The sequence below is a fragment of the Aegilops tauschii genome, chromosome 1, assembly GCF_002575655.3.
Source record: "Aegilops tauschii subsp. strangulata cultivar AL8/78 chromosome 1, Aet v6.0, whole genome shotgun sequence".
Taxonomy (NCBI): Eukaryota; Viridiplantae; Streptophyta; class Magnoliopsida; order Poales; family Poaceae; genus Aegilops; species Aegilops tauschii.
Window position 1 is genome coordinate 447,110,936 of NC_053035.3, and position 12,012 is coordinate 447,122,947.

At 47.8% G+C, this 12,012-nt stretch overlaps 2 protein-coding genes across 2 annotated transcripts; both read right to left on the reverse strand.

Moving 5' to 3' along the window:
* Positions 1-2,181: 2,181 nt before the first annotated feature.
* LOC109749333 (3-hydroxyacyl-[acyl-carrier-protein] dehydratase, mitochondrial-like) lies at positions 2,182-6,430 on the reverse strand. The gene is made up of 5 exons (XM_020308295.1): positions 6,388-6,430; positions 6,045-6,304; positions 5,928-5,938; positions 2,386-2,490; positions 2,182-2,293 (listed from the first exon to the last, which is right to left on the reverse strand). Exons 1-5 carry the CDS (start codon positions 6,428-6,430, stop codon positions 2,182-2,184), a joined length of 531 nt encoding a protein of 176 aa, XP_020163884.1.
* Positions 6,431-7,330: 900 nt separating this feature from the next.
* Positions 7,331-11,790, reverse strand: LOC109749353 (putative leucine-rich repeat receptor-like serine/threonine-protein kinase At2g19230). Its single transcript, XM_020308311.4, has 14 exons — positions 11,659-11,790; positions 10,960-11,512; positions 10,623-10,847; positions 10,231-10,508; positions 9,914-10,052; positions 9,756-9,827; positions 9,597-9,668; positions 9,429-9,509; positions 9,159-9,322; positions 8,845-9,062; positions 8,628-8,754; positions 8,477-8,545; positions 8,127-8,319; positions 7,331-7,987 (listed from the first exon to the last, which is right to left on the reverse strand). Exons 1-14 carry the CDS (start codon positions 11,786-11,788, stop codon positions 7,588-7,590), a joined length of 2,721 nt encoding a protein of 906 aa, XP_020163900.2. The 5' UTR covers positions 11,789-11,790; the 3' UTR covers positions 7,331-7,587.
* Positions 11,791-12,012: the final 222 nt, after the last annotated feature.

Below are 12,012 nucleotides of genomic sequence, written 5' to 3' on the forward strand. Positions count from 1 at the left end.
AGATTAAAACCTGTCTCCATTGTCAATACATGTGAATGAAATGCGGCACTAGTGCCAACAAGTCTATGCAAGCAAATAATATGTTCATCCATCCGGATGACAAATATTGCATGCCTGTAGTGTTGACACCCTCCGGTCAGGGTTGACAAGATACTGAGAGCACAAATATTTGCAGGCTATATGCAAGTTAACATCTTTGATTTATCTTGTCCATATAGCTAAAATTGGGATGTATATAACTAAACTCCAACTTAGTGATTTGATTAAAAAAAATGATATGTTAGCCATACAAATTAATTATTTCCCAACAGGATTTTTCAACCCTTACAGAAGACCCAAGGACAGAGTTGTGTGTGAACTGATGGAATATACCTGATCACAAACACAATGATTGCTGCAGCAGCATCTTCCGATCACAGTTGGAATGATCACCCAACCCATGGAATGTGGGCATTTCTTAGAAATTTGAAATGATCATTGCTCATGCTGTCAATCATAACATAACAGGAAGACTGCAAGATACTACCACTGTTTCTAAATATATTTAGAATTTATTTTTTGAAAAGATGGATAACCCCCGGCCTCTTCATCAGGACGATGCATGCATCCATATATTATTAAAAGTGCAAAATCCAGCAACCAAACACCATCGACCCGAAAATAAATCGGAAAACAAATCCCGAGACCGTATACCTCGCGACAGTACCTCCCCAGATAGCCACTAATCCCTATGATACAAGACACAATATAAACAAAAATACACAACTCCTAGGCTACACCTTCAAGAAGGAATCGCCGCAGGTGTGCCAATGATGGCGAGTCCACCACAAGGTTGAACTCCAGATTCTCATCCCCAAAGCCAAGCTTCAGTCCACAACCTACAGCAAGGACACGACACATCGCGCGACGACATAGTCTGATTAGAGATCTTGTGTTTTCACCGGAGTGCATAAACTCATCGCTGAAGCCGTCTGTACCATCCTCCCTTATTCGTCTACCGACACCTCGATAGCCGGATACCTCTGGAGGAGACAACGGAAGAAAAAGACGTCCCATACCGCCTGCCTCCTGCTACTGTCGCACCACCTTCAATCTGACAGCTACAGGCTAAACATGGCACTTCCGCCAGAGCCACCGTGCATCACCTGCCGCTAGCAGGCATGACTTGACGTCTCCATATAAGACGCCGTGTGTAGCATCTGCCGGTAGCGCATCCACTGGTGGCTTCACCTGCCGGCCACATGCACCGCCCGACAACTCCGAAAAAGGCACATGTGTCACCTGTCAAGCTGCATCGAACCCAATCTGTTGATGGAAGGGACTTCCCATACCGCCACCAGCCTCAGAAGGCCGTCACCACCTCGAGATCCAGATTCTGAATCGCCAAAATGATCCCGGAGTCCGCCGCCGTTGATGAAGAGGGCCGTCGCACCGATTCCGGGTGCTACAGGGAGCACCCACCATCGTGCCAGCCGTTGTCGTCACCCATACAACAGCAACCGCCTCCGCGGTCCCGCATCACGCGCCGTCGACGCTGGAGGAAGCTCCAGCAGCCACGCGCTTCCTGCGATGTCCCCGGGTGCGGGATGCCATGATCCGCCGCCACTGGTGCCGCCACGAGGACCCACCATCTGGCCCGTCATCCCCGGCGGAGGGGACGCCACCGCCGCCATGTTCGGATCCAGACCGGAGTCGCCGCCATGTGTGCCAAGACCGGATCCGAGCCGGACGCCGCCGCTGCCACCGGCCACGCCCAGCCCCACCTTCATCCGTTGTCCATCTCACCCCACATCACCACAAACGCCTCCAGCAGGAGCCACCGCGCCGCCATGGATCAAGGAAGAGGCCGCACCTCCGCGGATCTGGCGCCCTCGCCGCCGTACAGTCCGGGAAGGAGGAGCAGCCCTCCGCCGCCGCCATCGAACGCACGGACTTTGCCCGGCGCTGTCCCCCGGCGGCGGCGCAGGGGAATGAGGAATGGGATCGAGGCGGCTGGTGGCTTGCCCACCCCCGATCGCCCTGGAGGGGCGAGCGACGAGGGGGTACGAGAGTTACGTGCAGTTAGTGCAGCTTGAATATATATTACCAAATATATTTAGAAATGAAGGAAGTACTATATATATTACCAAAAAAATCACAATCGCATGTCCCCAAGGCCAAGAGGCGCCCTATTCCAATTGTTCAATCTATTGCCTCTGTGCTGAGCTGCAGTGTGGGCAGAGAAGCCATGGCCTCGCCGTCAATGGCGAGAGTCTCTTCATCAGCCGTGAAGCACTTGGTGGCGAACTTGACGCTGCCCAATAGATATATTACTAGCAGTTGTGAGCAAACACAAGGGCAGAAACAAGAGGAGAAGCAAAATGGTGCGGTGCTTAGTAGTAGTACATGTGCCTTGCGCCGGCGGCCTTGATATGGAGCGCCTGTACCTGCGCGACCACCTCGTCTCCGATGTACACCGGTGCGGCAAACTTGAGGGACTGACAGATCCCACTATGTGCCCAAGTTTCTGGCACAACTTGCATCTGTTTTTGTTACCTTTTTGGGCCCTTTTTGGCTTTTCATCTTTCTTTCCCTTCTTACTACTCCCATCTTTCTCAAACCATGCCTTGAATCTACTCTGTTTAGGCCTGCCAGCCTTTCTTTTCGTCAAGGGAGGATACATGGAAAATTCAATGTCCACTTCAGGCCACTGAGACTGATCTGTAAGTGCTGGAATTGGAGTAGCATATGCAGCTTTGAATCTTGCTACCGAATAATATTCATGCAAATATGGGTGCATGTTTATCTTCGGTTGGGATGCTAAGAAGAGAATGGCATGCTCACATGGTTTACCAGTGTGTTGCCACTCGAGTCAAGTGCAATCATGCAATTCGGTGTTAACAACATGTCTCCTTCCAGTTTTGTTATCTATAACTTCAGCACCCCAAGGTGAAGATTTTTCAACAAACAAATGTGAAAGACATCTGCTCCTATTGACCACCTGTTGTACCACTGCTGGAAGCTTATCACCTGGCAGACAATCACCTATCCTTCTTCTCAATTCCCACAACCGCATGAGCATGATCCTGATTTGGTCAACCATGTCATGCACAGGCAAATCTTTTAACTCCTTCACCTTGTTGTTGAAACTCTCTGCCAAATTGTTGTTGATGTGGTCACACTTGATGGCAGTGTTGAATGCTGGCCTGTACCATAACAAAGAATGGTAGGTGTTCAGCCATGGACCAAACTCATCACATGCTGCCATTATCTTATCAAGATGATATTTGTGTGTCTGTCTAGTATAAGATCTTGCTGCTGGCCACATGCGCCCAAATTCTTCTCCTCTAAATTTTTTGATCAAATTCATCCACAAATGACCGAAGCACTCCCTCTGCTCAGCATGTGGGAAAACATTTTTCACTGAATTTTCAAGCCCCTTACATGCATCTGTGTGTATAGCCAAAGGTGACACTGGCCCTAGGCATCTTTTCAACTGGATCATGAACCATGTCCATGAAGCCTCTGTTTCTGACTGAAACAAGCCAACAGCAATAGGAAACATCCAGTTGTGTCCATCTAGAGCATTGCATGCTGCCAACTGACCATTCCACTTGCCTGTCAAAAATGATGAGTCTATGCTCAAATATGGACGGCACCCTGCTTTGAACCCATCGATGCAAGGCTTCAAAGCCATACAAAACTTGGAGAACTTGACTTCACCTTCGGCTGATACCTCTGTATCTATCTCCACAACACTGCCAGGTGACCTCTTTTCCACCTCTGCTTTGAAGTTGTAAAGCATCCTAAATGTATTTGCCCAATCACCATATAAATTTTTTCATTGCCCTTTGTTTTGCCTTCCACACTGTGGTATATTTCAGTTTAATGGGGTACATCTTTTCCAAGTCTACTTTGAGTTTCTTGGCAGTAGTGTTTGGTGTTTTGGCTAAAATTAGGGTGATCTTTTCTGCAACCCAAAGTTGTGATGTCATGGTTTATACTCTCTGTGAACTTGTAATACAAGTATGTTGATTGGGGATTTGGTTAACCCTGACAGTACTTCCATCAGGTTGCAGTCTAGCAGATATGTACCACTTGCAAGGCTTCACACTACCATCAAATCCTCTGCACCTCGCATAAAACTTCTTTCTATCAGTCCAAACAGTCTTGGCATCAAACTCATGTTTCACTGCATAAGTCTTGAAACACATCCTAAACACCTTCATGCTTGGGAACAACTTGCCTACTTCAATGATAGGGTTTTCTTTGTCATACACATGCACCAGCTCATCATCGTGTGCATCATCTACTTCATCCGCAGCTTGTTCCATCAACTGTCCATCTACTTCTTCATCAGCATTAGCAGGCAAACTAGATTCGCCCCTCTCCTACTTATCTCTGTCATCGACTGGAATGCCAAAAAGTTTGGCCATGTCAATGTCAGGCATTGGTGCAATGACCAAATCAGTAGGCTCATCTAATTCAACTACATTCCAATCAACAGTTGCTGCAGTTTCAGTTTCAGTTCCAGTCACCTGTCCCTCTTCGGCTATTACTGTAAGTTCAGTACACATGGGAATCAATGGCCTCTGTGTAGCCCAATCATCATCTACCATCTGCGCAGCCAATTGTGATGGCACATATCCAACCTTCGAAAAAATGTTCAGATCAACGAGCTCAGCAAAAAAAATTAGCCCGTTTGCTTGTCCAGCCGTTTTGCCGATCGATTTCTTCAACAATCTGTTCACCATCTTCTATTCTCACATACTCTCCTTTCCAATCATCAAACCGCAACAGTGATACTTCTTGCTCTGGACCCCAAACTATATTCTCCCCAATTTTTTCCACCATTTCTTCACTGCCGTCTCTCCCATGTTCTGTAGAACTTGTGGATCAATCTCTGTAAACTCAACCTCCCATTTAACAATTGTGTCTCTCTCAATGTTCTGTATGCTACCATCAACTAATTTTGCCTTTGATGGAAAGAAATTGACTATCAATTCGAAGGTCCGAGCGGCAGCATCCCCTCTGTCAGTGGCGGATAGTGTGAGCCCGTGAGAAAGAGCAGACGAGGCTACCCCCTAATTGCATGCAAAATTGGGGCATCGGAGAGAGGCGCATTACCTATTCGAAGTTGAATCTGGCGGCTCCATCTCAGTATGCCCACGGATTCCCCTCACAACCTATCGATTCCGCAAGTGAAAACAGAGGAAACGAGCTGAGATCTACGGGCCCGAGAGAGGAACGGGAGGGCGACTAGGGTTTGAATTCACTCACCATTTTCTTGTGATGAAGGCTCCGCTGCCGTTGAGAACGAGGGCTCCGCCGCCGCCACCGAGAACGCAAGATCCGCCGCCACCGGAGAAGAAGGGGGGCAGAGTGGCGGGCCCAGCACGGTCGGGCGGCAGGGCACGGTCAGCTGTTTTGAGGAACAATTAAGTTGGACCCACATGTCCTAACATAAACGGGCGGGCTTGGTTGACGACCAATTTAACCACATTTAACACCCCATGTGGCCCTGGGCTATTTACACGCTCAAATGTGTCGCACCACAGCCATTCGCTCGAACAACGTCGCACTCTTGCCAATTCACCTCAAAAACGTCGCACAGGAGCTATTGGCCCGGCGACCAAGGAGCCGAGCGACCGGTCGACGGTCGACGAGAGGACGAAGTCGCGAAGACGAACTGATGAGCGACGAAGGCACACGACGAGATCTTTGATTTGTTTGAGAAGCAAAACGAGCGGCCGTGGCGCCGTGCCTTGCGTCTGGCTGGCGTGATGCTTCGCCATCGCTAGCTAGCTATCTGCAGGGCCGGCCCATCTTGTTTCTTTTCTCATGTATAATTTTTTTCATACCTATTTCTTGCTGGGCTATACTAATATGTATCCTACATCATGGGCCCCCTCCCGGCCCTCCCGCCCTACCCGAGGGACGGCCCTGACACGGCCCTAGGCTGCACGAACAAGGACCCGACAAATCAGGCTGGACCCAGTCGACCCGTCATGCCCACATACTGTTCGACGAAATGCCAATGAGAGGGAGAGAGGGAGGGAGCGTACGAAGTGGGAGGTGATGAGGGCGGGGAAGAGGGAGGCGATGAGCATGCCGTGCACCACGCGGTCGCGCTGGAACCCGCCCACCCCGCGCGCGAAAGCGTCGTCCAGGTGGACGGGGTTGCGGTCGCTGCTCACCCCCGCGTACGCCGCCACGTCATTCTCTGTGAACCGCCGCCGGCGCGAACGCAGCGTGTCGCCCGCCTTCAGAGCCGCCACTGAGTTGGCGCTGGCAGCCGTCACCGCCGTGCAGACGAGAAGACTGCCTCCCACTCAGGCACAGAATCTCACAGACAAAGCTCCAAGGTAGTGGGCAGCACGGTAGGCGAAAAAGGTGCGAGCCCCATACTCTGGGACACCACAAAGTGGGCAAAGGTCATTGCGAGGCCCATGCCGCTTGACCACAACCGAGAAAAGTAACATGTACAACTTTGGCGTAGTGTTGTTGGAAGTTATAACGGGGCAACCGCCCATCCTGCAATCCTCAGAACCAACCAATAGTATCCAATGGGTCGGTGACATCTTTCATGGGGCAATATCAAAGATGTGGTGGACATGCGCATACAAGGTGACTATGACATCAATAGTGTCTGTATGGGCGTTGATGTCACGCTGAAATGCACCGCGCAAGCTCTAACTCAGCAACCCATGGTGATCGAGATGGTAGCACAACTACATGTTTGTCTAGAGCTAGAGGAACAACATCTCATTTAAGATGGAGCGCGGTGTTGCGGAGGTATGTCGCATGAGGAAGACTTTGTTGTTCAATTGATGACAATAGAGGGTAGGCTCAAAACATCAAGTTCCTAAGCGTAATATGCAAATGCATTGCAATTTTTGCATGTAAAGCACCTCAATCTAATTGCTAAGTGGTATGTTTACCTGAAATAGGATTTTTGGAGGGTAGGCTTAAGCCTATTGAAGCCCTCCTAGTAGTAGAATCGACACTGGATCTATGTATATGGAGTACTCTCTATTCAAGATCTTAAATGATCTTGCTTGACGTATAGAGTAGATTTATATATAAGTATATGGTCAACCACTTTACTAGTAAAACAACTACTCCCGCTGTAAAGAAATATATGAGCGCTTAGATCATTAAAGTAGTGATCTAAATGCTCTTATATTTGTTTACAGAGGGAGTACAATTTTGTTTTTATTTCTAAAGAAGACTTTCAACCTTTTTCCAAGAACATCAATGATTTTCTGCGCTCAAAGCAATCAGTAGTTAAAATTGTGGCTCTCATTCACAAATTGTGCCATACTTGCTAGAATACTTAGGTCACGGGCAGTTGAACGTGTTTGAGAACTTTGGACTAAGTTTTAGCTAATGATAACAACATGAAATAAAACATGTCCGATGGAGAGGTGCCAAAATGAAATAGAAAATCTTTTAGTGTCAACGAAGAACAAGTATGGGATTAATATTGAAAAACCCCTAGTGAATAATATATGAAATGTTTGTCATGCGCCAAGAGTGCGGGACTGATGATCATGTTGGGCCATCCCAACAGATAATGTGACCATGTCAATGCCATGATGCCTAGCCTTACATCATCGGTAAATCACGGATGCCACTGCTATCTTTCATCGTGTAGAAGGTAGTGTTAGCATTGTGTCTAGTGTTGTTTTCACCCTCTAACTCGAGGCAATATTGCAGTTGGGAAGCCACATTAGTCATTGTAGGCCGTTGCACGGGGTCATGCTCGGTGCACTTGAGCGCAAGATCCACGACCTTCCACATGTTGTTCACATTGTAGTCACCTTGCATGCGGGCATCCACCACTTCCTCGATGTTGCCCCCCGAAAGGTGCAGACGTGCCCATTGGACGATATGGATGGCCTCTGTAGATTGAAGGATGGTGGGTTGACCTGTAATTACCTCCAGTAGCACGACCCCAAAGCTATATACATCACTTTTTTCGTTCAATTGTAGGGCCCTTGCATACCTGCGTATGTACATAGAACATGTATGAGATGCATTTGCATTTACAGTTGATCTGAGTCCGTCACATGAAGATATACTAATCAAAATGATCGGCAAGGAGGCAACCAAAAGATTGTAATTAGTTAGGTATCAGTTTTTACTCAGGGGCGAGGTAGCCTCGTGTTCCAATCACCCGGGCCGTGGATATATGTGTATCATCCTCATGATTGAAAGCCTTCATCAAGCCAAAGTCGGCAACTTTGGCCTCAAGATTTTTATTTAGTAGGATGTTTGATGTCTTGACGTCACGATGCACGAAGGGCGGGCTGCACGACTTGTGCAAATACTCAAGCCCTACACGCACATCATATTTGACAGTAACGATATATCAGTCACACATCAACATGCATATGTAAAGATTTAGCAAAGCATAGAGATCAAAAATAACAAAGGGCACACCATATTCCAGATTAGAGGAAGTATACAATATTCTAGATCGGAATAAGTATACCTTGTGCGGATTGTAGTGCAATGCAAAGCCTTTGTCTCCAGGTTAAGGGTACATCGTTGTGGTCTCTCCCTGCATAAGTTTGTCTGGTGTTAGTTCTGTGGAACTTGAGACATAGAGTCCATATGCTCTTCTTACATACGGACTAGCACACCTCTGAGTTTGTCTTCAAGATTTCCTTCAGACATATGCTCGTAGACAAGAGCCAAATACATCCCATCCTTGCAATAACCAACTAATGATACAAGATTCTTGTGATGAATCTTCGTTAATGTCTGAGCCTGACCAAGAATAGGAAGAAAAGTGTCATAGTTTCCAAAATTGGCTGATTAAATTTACTTAACTAATATGTCTAGTTGATAGTACTTTACCTCTGTCAAGAACTCTCTTACATCTTGATTGGAGGATTGAGACCGCAACTTCACTGCCACTTGAGTGCCATCCTGCAAGAAGCCATCATAAACAGTTCCAAACCCTCCTTGGCCGAGTACTATCTTGAAGTTGTCTGTTATGGTCTGCAGCTCCTTGTACGTGAATCGGTGGTTGTCCAGGTGTTGATGGTCTTGTCCTTTGCTCCTCCTTGTTGCTCCTTTGAAATTCAAGAAGTGAACCATTATTACTCACTATTTCTTGCACTGATGCAGTAACGCAGAACTATCGATGTAGTGTTATTGACGTGTTTCACCTTTCTTTTTCCTCACTATGAGAATCAGAAGTACTACAAGTGCTCCAATCACAGCAACCGCTACTATCGGAACAACAATATAGACGGCATGCTTATAATTCTTTTTGGTTTTGGTATGCTGGCAAGAGCTGTTTCTGTTGCAAAGGTTTGGGTTTTTGTTGTATCTATCAAAAAGAAGATACCATTAGCAATTTTGACCAGGCAAATATCAACGCAACTATTGGAGAACTAAATGGCGGTGGAGATACATGTACGATATGATGGATTAACCTTAGAGTTAGGGTGCCATCTTGACTTCTCTTTAGAAGCCCAGAGGGGATGGATCCATTAAGTTGGTTACCTGTCAAATCTCTGGATGGACCAAATAGTGTTTGCGTGAAACATTGGCACCAAAATAGATATTAGTTAAAAGACAACATATAATTTAATGTTGCTTACAAGAAGACGAGAGATGGTAGTTGTGCAAGAACATTAGGAATTGATCCTGTCAATTTGTTGTATGACAAATCCCTGAAAAAAGGTGGCAAAACATACAAATATGTGAACTTCTTCTTTAAGAAAATTCATTGTGAAAATGGATTAAGATTTCCTACTTACAAAGACTGGATATCTTTGAGATCACTGAAGTGAGATGATATATCACCGCTCAAACCATTAGATGACATATTTCTGTAGTTAAGAACACACAATGGTTCAGATGATGCAGAGTCATTCCTGATTTCTTGTGAGTGGCCACGAATTAAATTCAAACTTACATGCTTGTGATTCTTGGACGCCCAGAGATAGCATAGCTGCAGGTCAACCCATCCCATTTAAAAGTCTTTGGAGCGCAGGGATCACCCATCCAATTCCTCTTCACCCTATACTTTGTCTTGATGCCATCAATAGCAAAAACTTTATTACCCAAGGTATCAAACAAGACAAAATGTAGAAGTCAGAGATCACACAAGCATGTCTATCTGTATCGAGGAAAGTCTAGTGAGCAATCGACATCGATCTCATGTATAAAACTAATGGCTGTGTGCATCACTCGATGCAGAGGCCTGTGTTGAAAAAAAAAAGTGATATTTACCGTCCTGAATGTCTGTGCCAACGTTGGCTGTAGAGATGACCGAGAAATACTCGAAGGCGTTGATGATCGGTGGCAGTGTCGAGTTGGCCGTGGCAGTCATGCTGAAGTTGTACCGGCTTAAGCACTTGTGAGGTTCGACGTTCGCAAAACCGTGGGTGACAAGGTACTCAGGCATGTGCGGGAGATCAGTCGGCCCGTCGTCGACGATGATGTTGAACTGGCGCACGTCGTTGCCGGCTAGGATCTGCAGCTCGGACGTATACAGGATGGCAATGCATCTACAACGGGTATTAGATGCTCTCATTAGCTTACTGTGTAACTGTTGTATGAGAAGTATATACTGGAAAAGTTCGTTAGTCTCCAACTCCAAGTACAAAGGATGCGTAGTGTACCCGGGCGTTGGGTGGACGTGGTCCAGCTCCGTCTCCCACGACACCTCGACGGTCTTGGACTTGGAGCCGTTGAGCGCCGTGACAGCAGTCTGCATCACGGCGGACGGCACATGGAGGCGGAGGTTGCCGACACTCTCTTGGACCTTCTCCTTTGTTGAGATGTCCAACCACAAATTCGGGTTGCTCTGCGGCATCCAGGTCCGGTCGTATGGATCGTCCGGGTACCTGATCAACCACAGCACACGTTAAGACCAAAAGAAACAATCAGTCGTTGCTCGACCGGCCCGATCAGCACCTACTCTACAAATTAGCACTGTTCCAGCTAGTGTTGAGTCACCTGATTGGGTAGGTGCCCGCGCCGCCCATGTTGCGTCTGTCGACGAGGCCAAGCCCCTGCGTCGCGTTCACCTGCTGATACAATGTGTTCTCCAAGGGCCTCAGGGACAGCGAGGAGATAAACGGCGTCCCGGAGCCGATGTTCACCAGGCAAACCTGCACCGACTCGTCCGGGATCACGGCCATGACCTCGGCCAGCACCGTCCACTCGGCCCGGGTGATGTTCACCGTTCGCCACAAGTTGACGCCGAGGTAGAGATCAAAGATGGGGAGCTTGTTGAGCCCATCGTAGTTGCTGTACCTGAAGAAGGCCCGGATCAGGTACTTGGACCCCGGCACGAGGGACGGCAGGGTGTAGCAGCCACGAGCCGTGTCCGGGAAGCCGCGCACGGTGTGGTAGGTCTTGGCCAGCTGGGGCTGTGGCTTCATGTACTCGGCCGAGATGTTGTAGTTGTAGCCGGCGTCTGTGAAGCCGGCGTCCGACGAGACAGGTATCTTGGTGATGGGGTCCGTGTAGCTGCCTTGCTCCTGGCCGCAGTCTATGGTGATGAAACCTGTGTTGCTCAATGCGAGCACGAATGTGAACTTGACAAAAACAACCAACACACAGTACGTACGTACTACTCTACTCTGCATCATAGTATTTTTACGAGATACAAATTAGGTAAGTATCCATAGTGTTAACAATTATAAAGCTCACCTTCGAGACTGGGCGCTCGCTGGCCGTGAACTTGAAGCACGCCGACGGCGGCAGCGGTGAGGCTGAGCAGGAGTGTCAGCGACGATTGGGTGGCCATTGATGGCTGGCTCATTCTACTACGCGCGCACATGCTGGACAAGATATCTCGTGGGCTTACAGAAGTACTCCGTATTTGTAGCTAGCGTTAACGTAGGTTCACACACTTGCCAGTAGTATAGTAGAGACACCACACTTGGCCACCGAGCCTGCAAAAGTATCTTGTTGTTGGGCGACATTTAAGAGTGCAGTTGACTTGACTGAGAGTTAGTTTGTCAACTATCTCGCTGTTTGCAAGCTACCAATAGTGCGGACTTA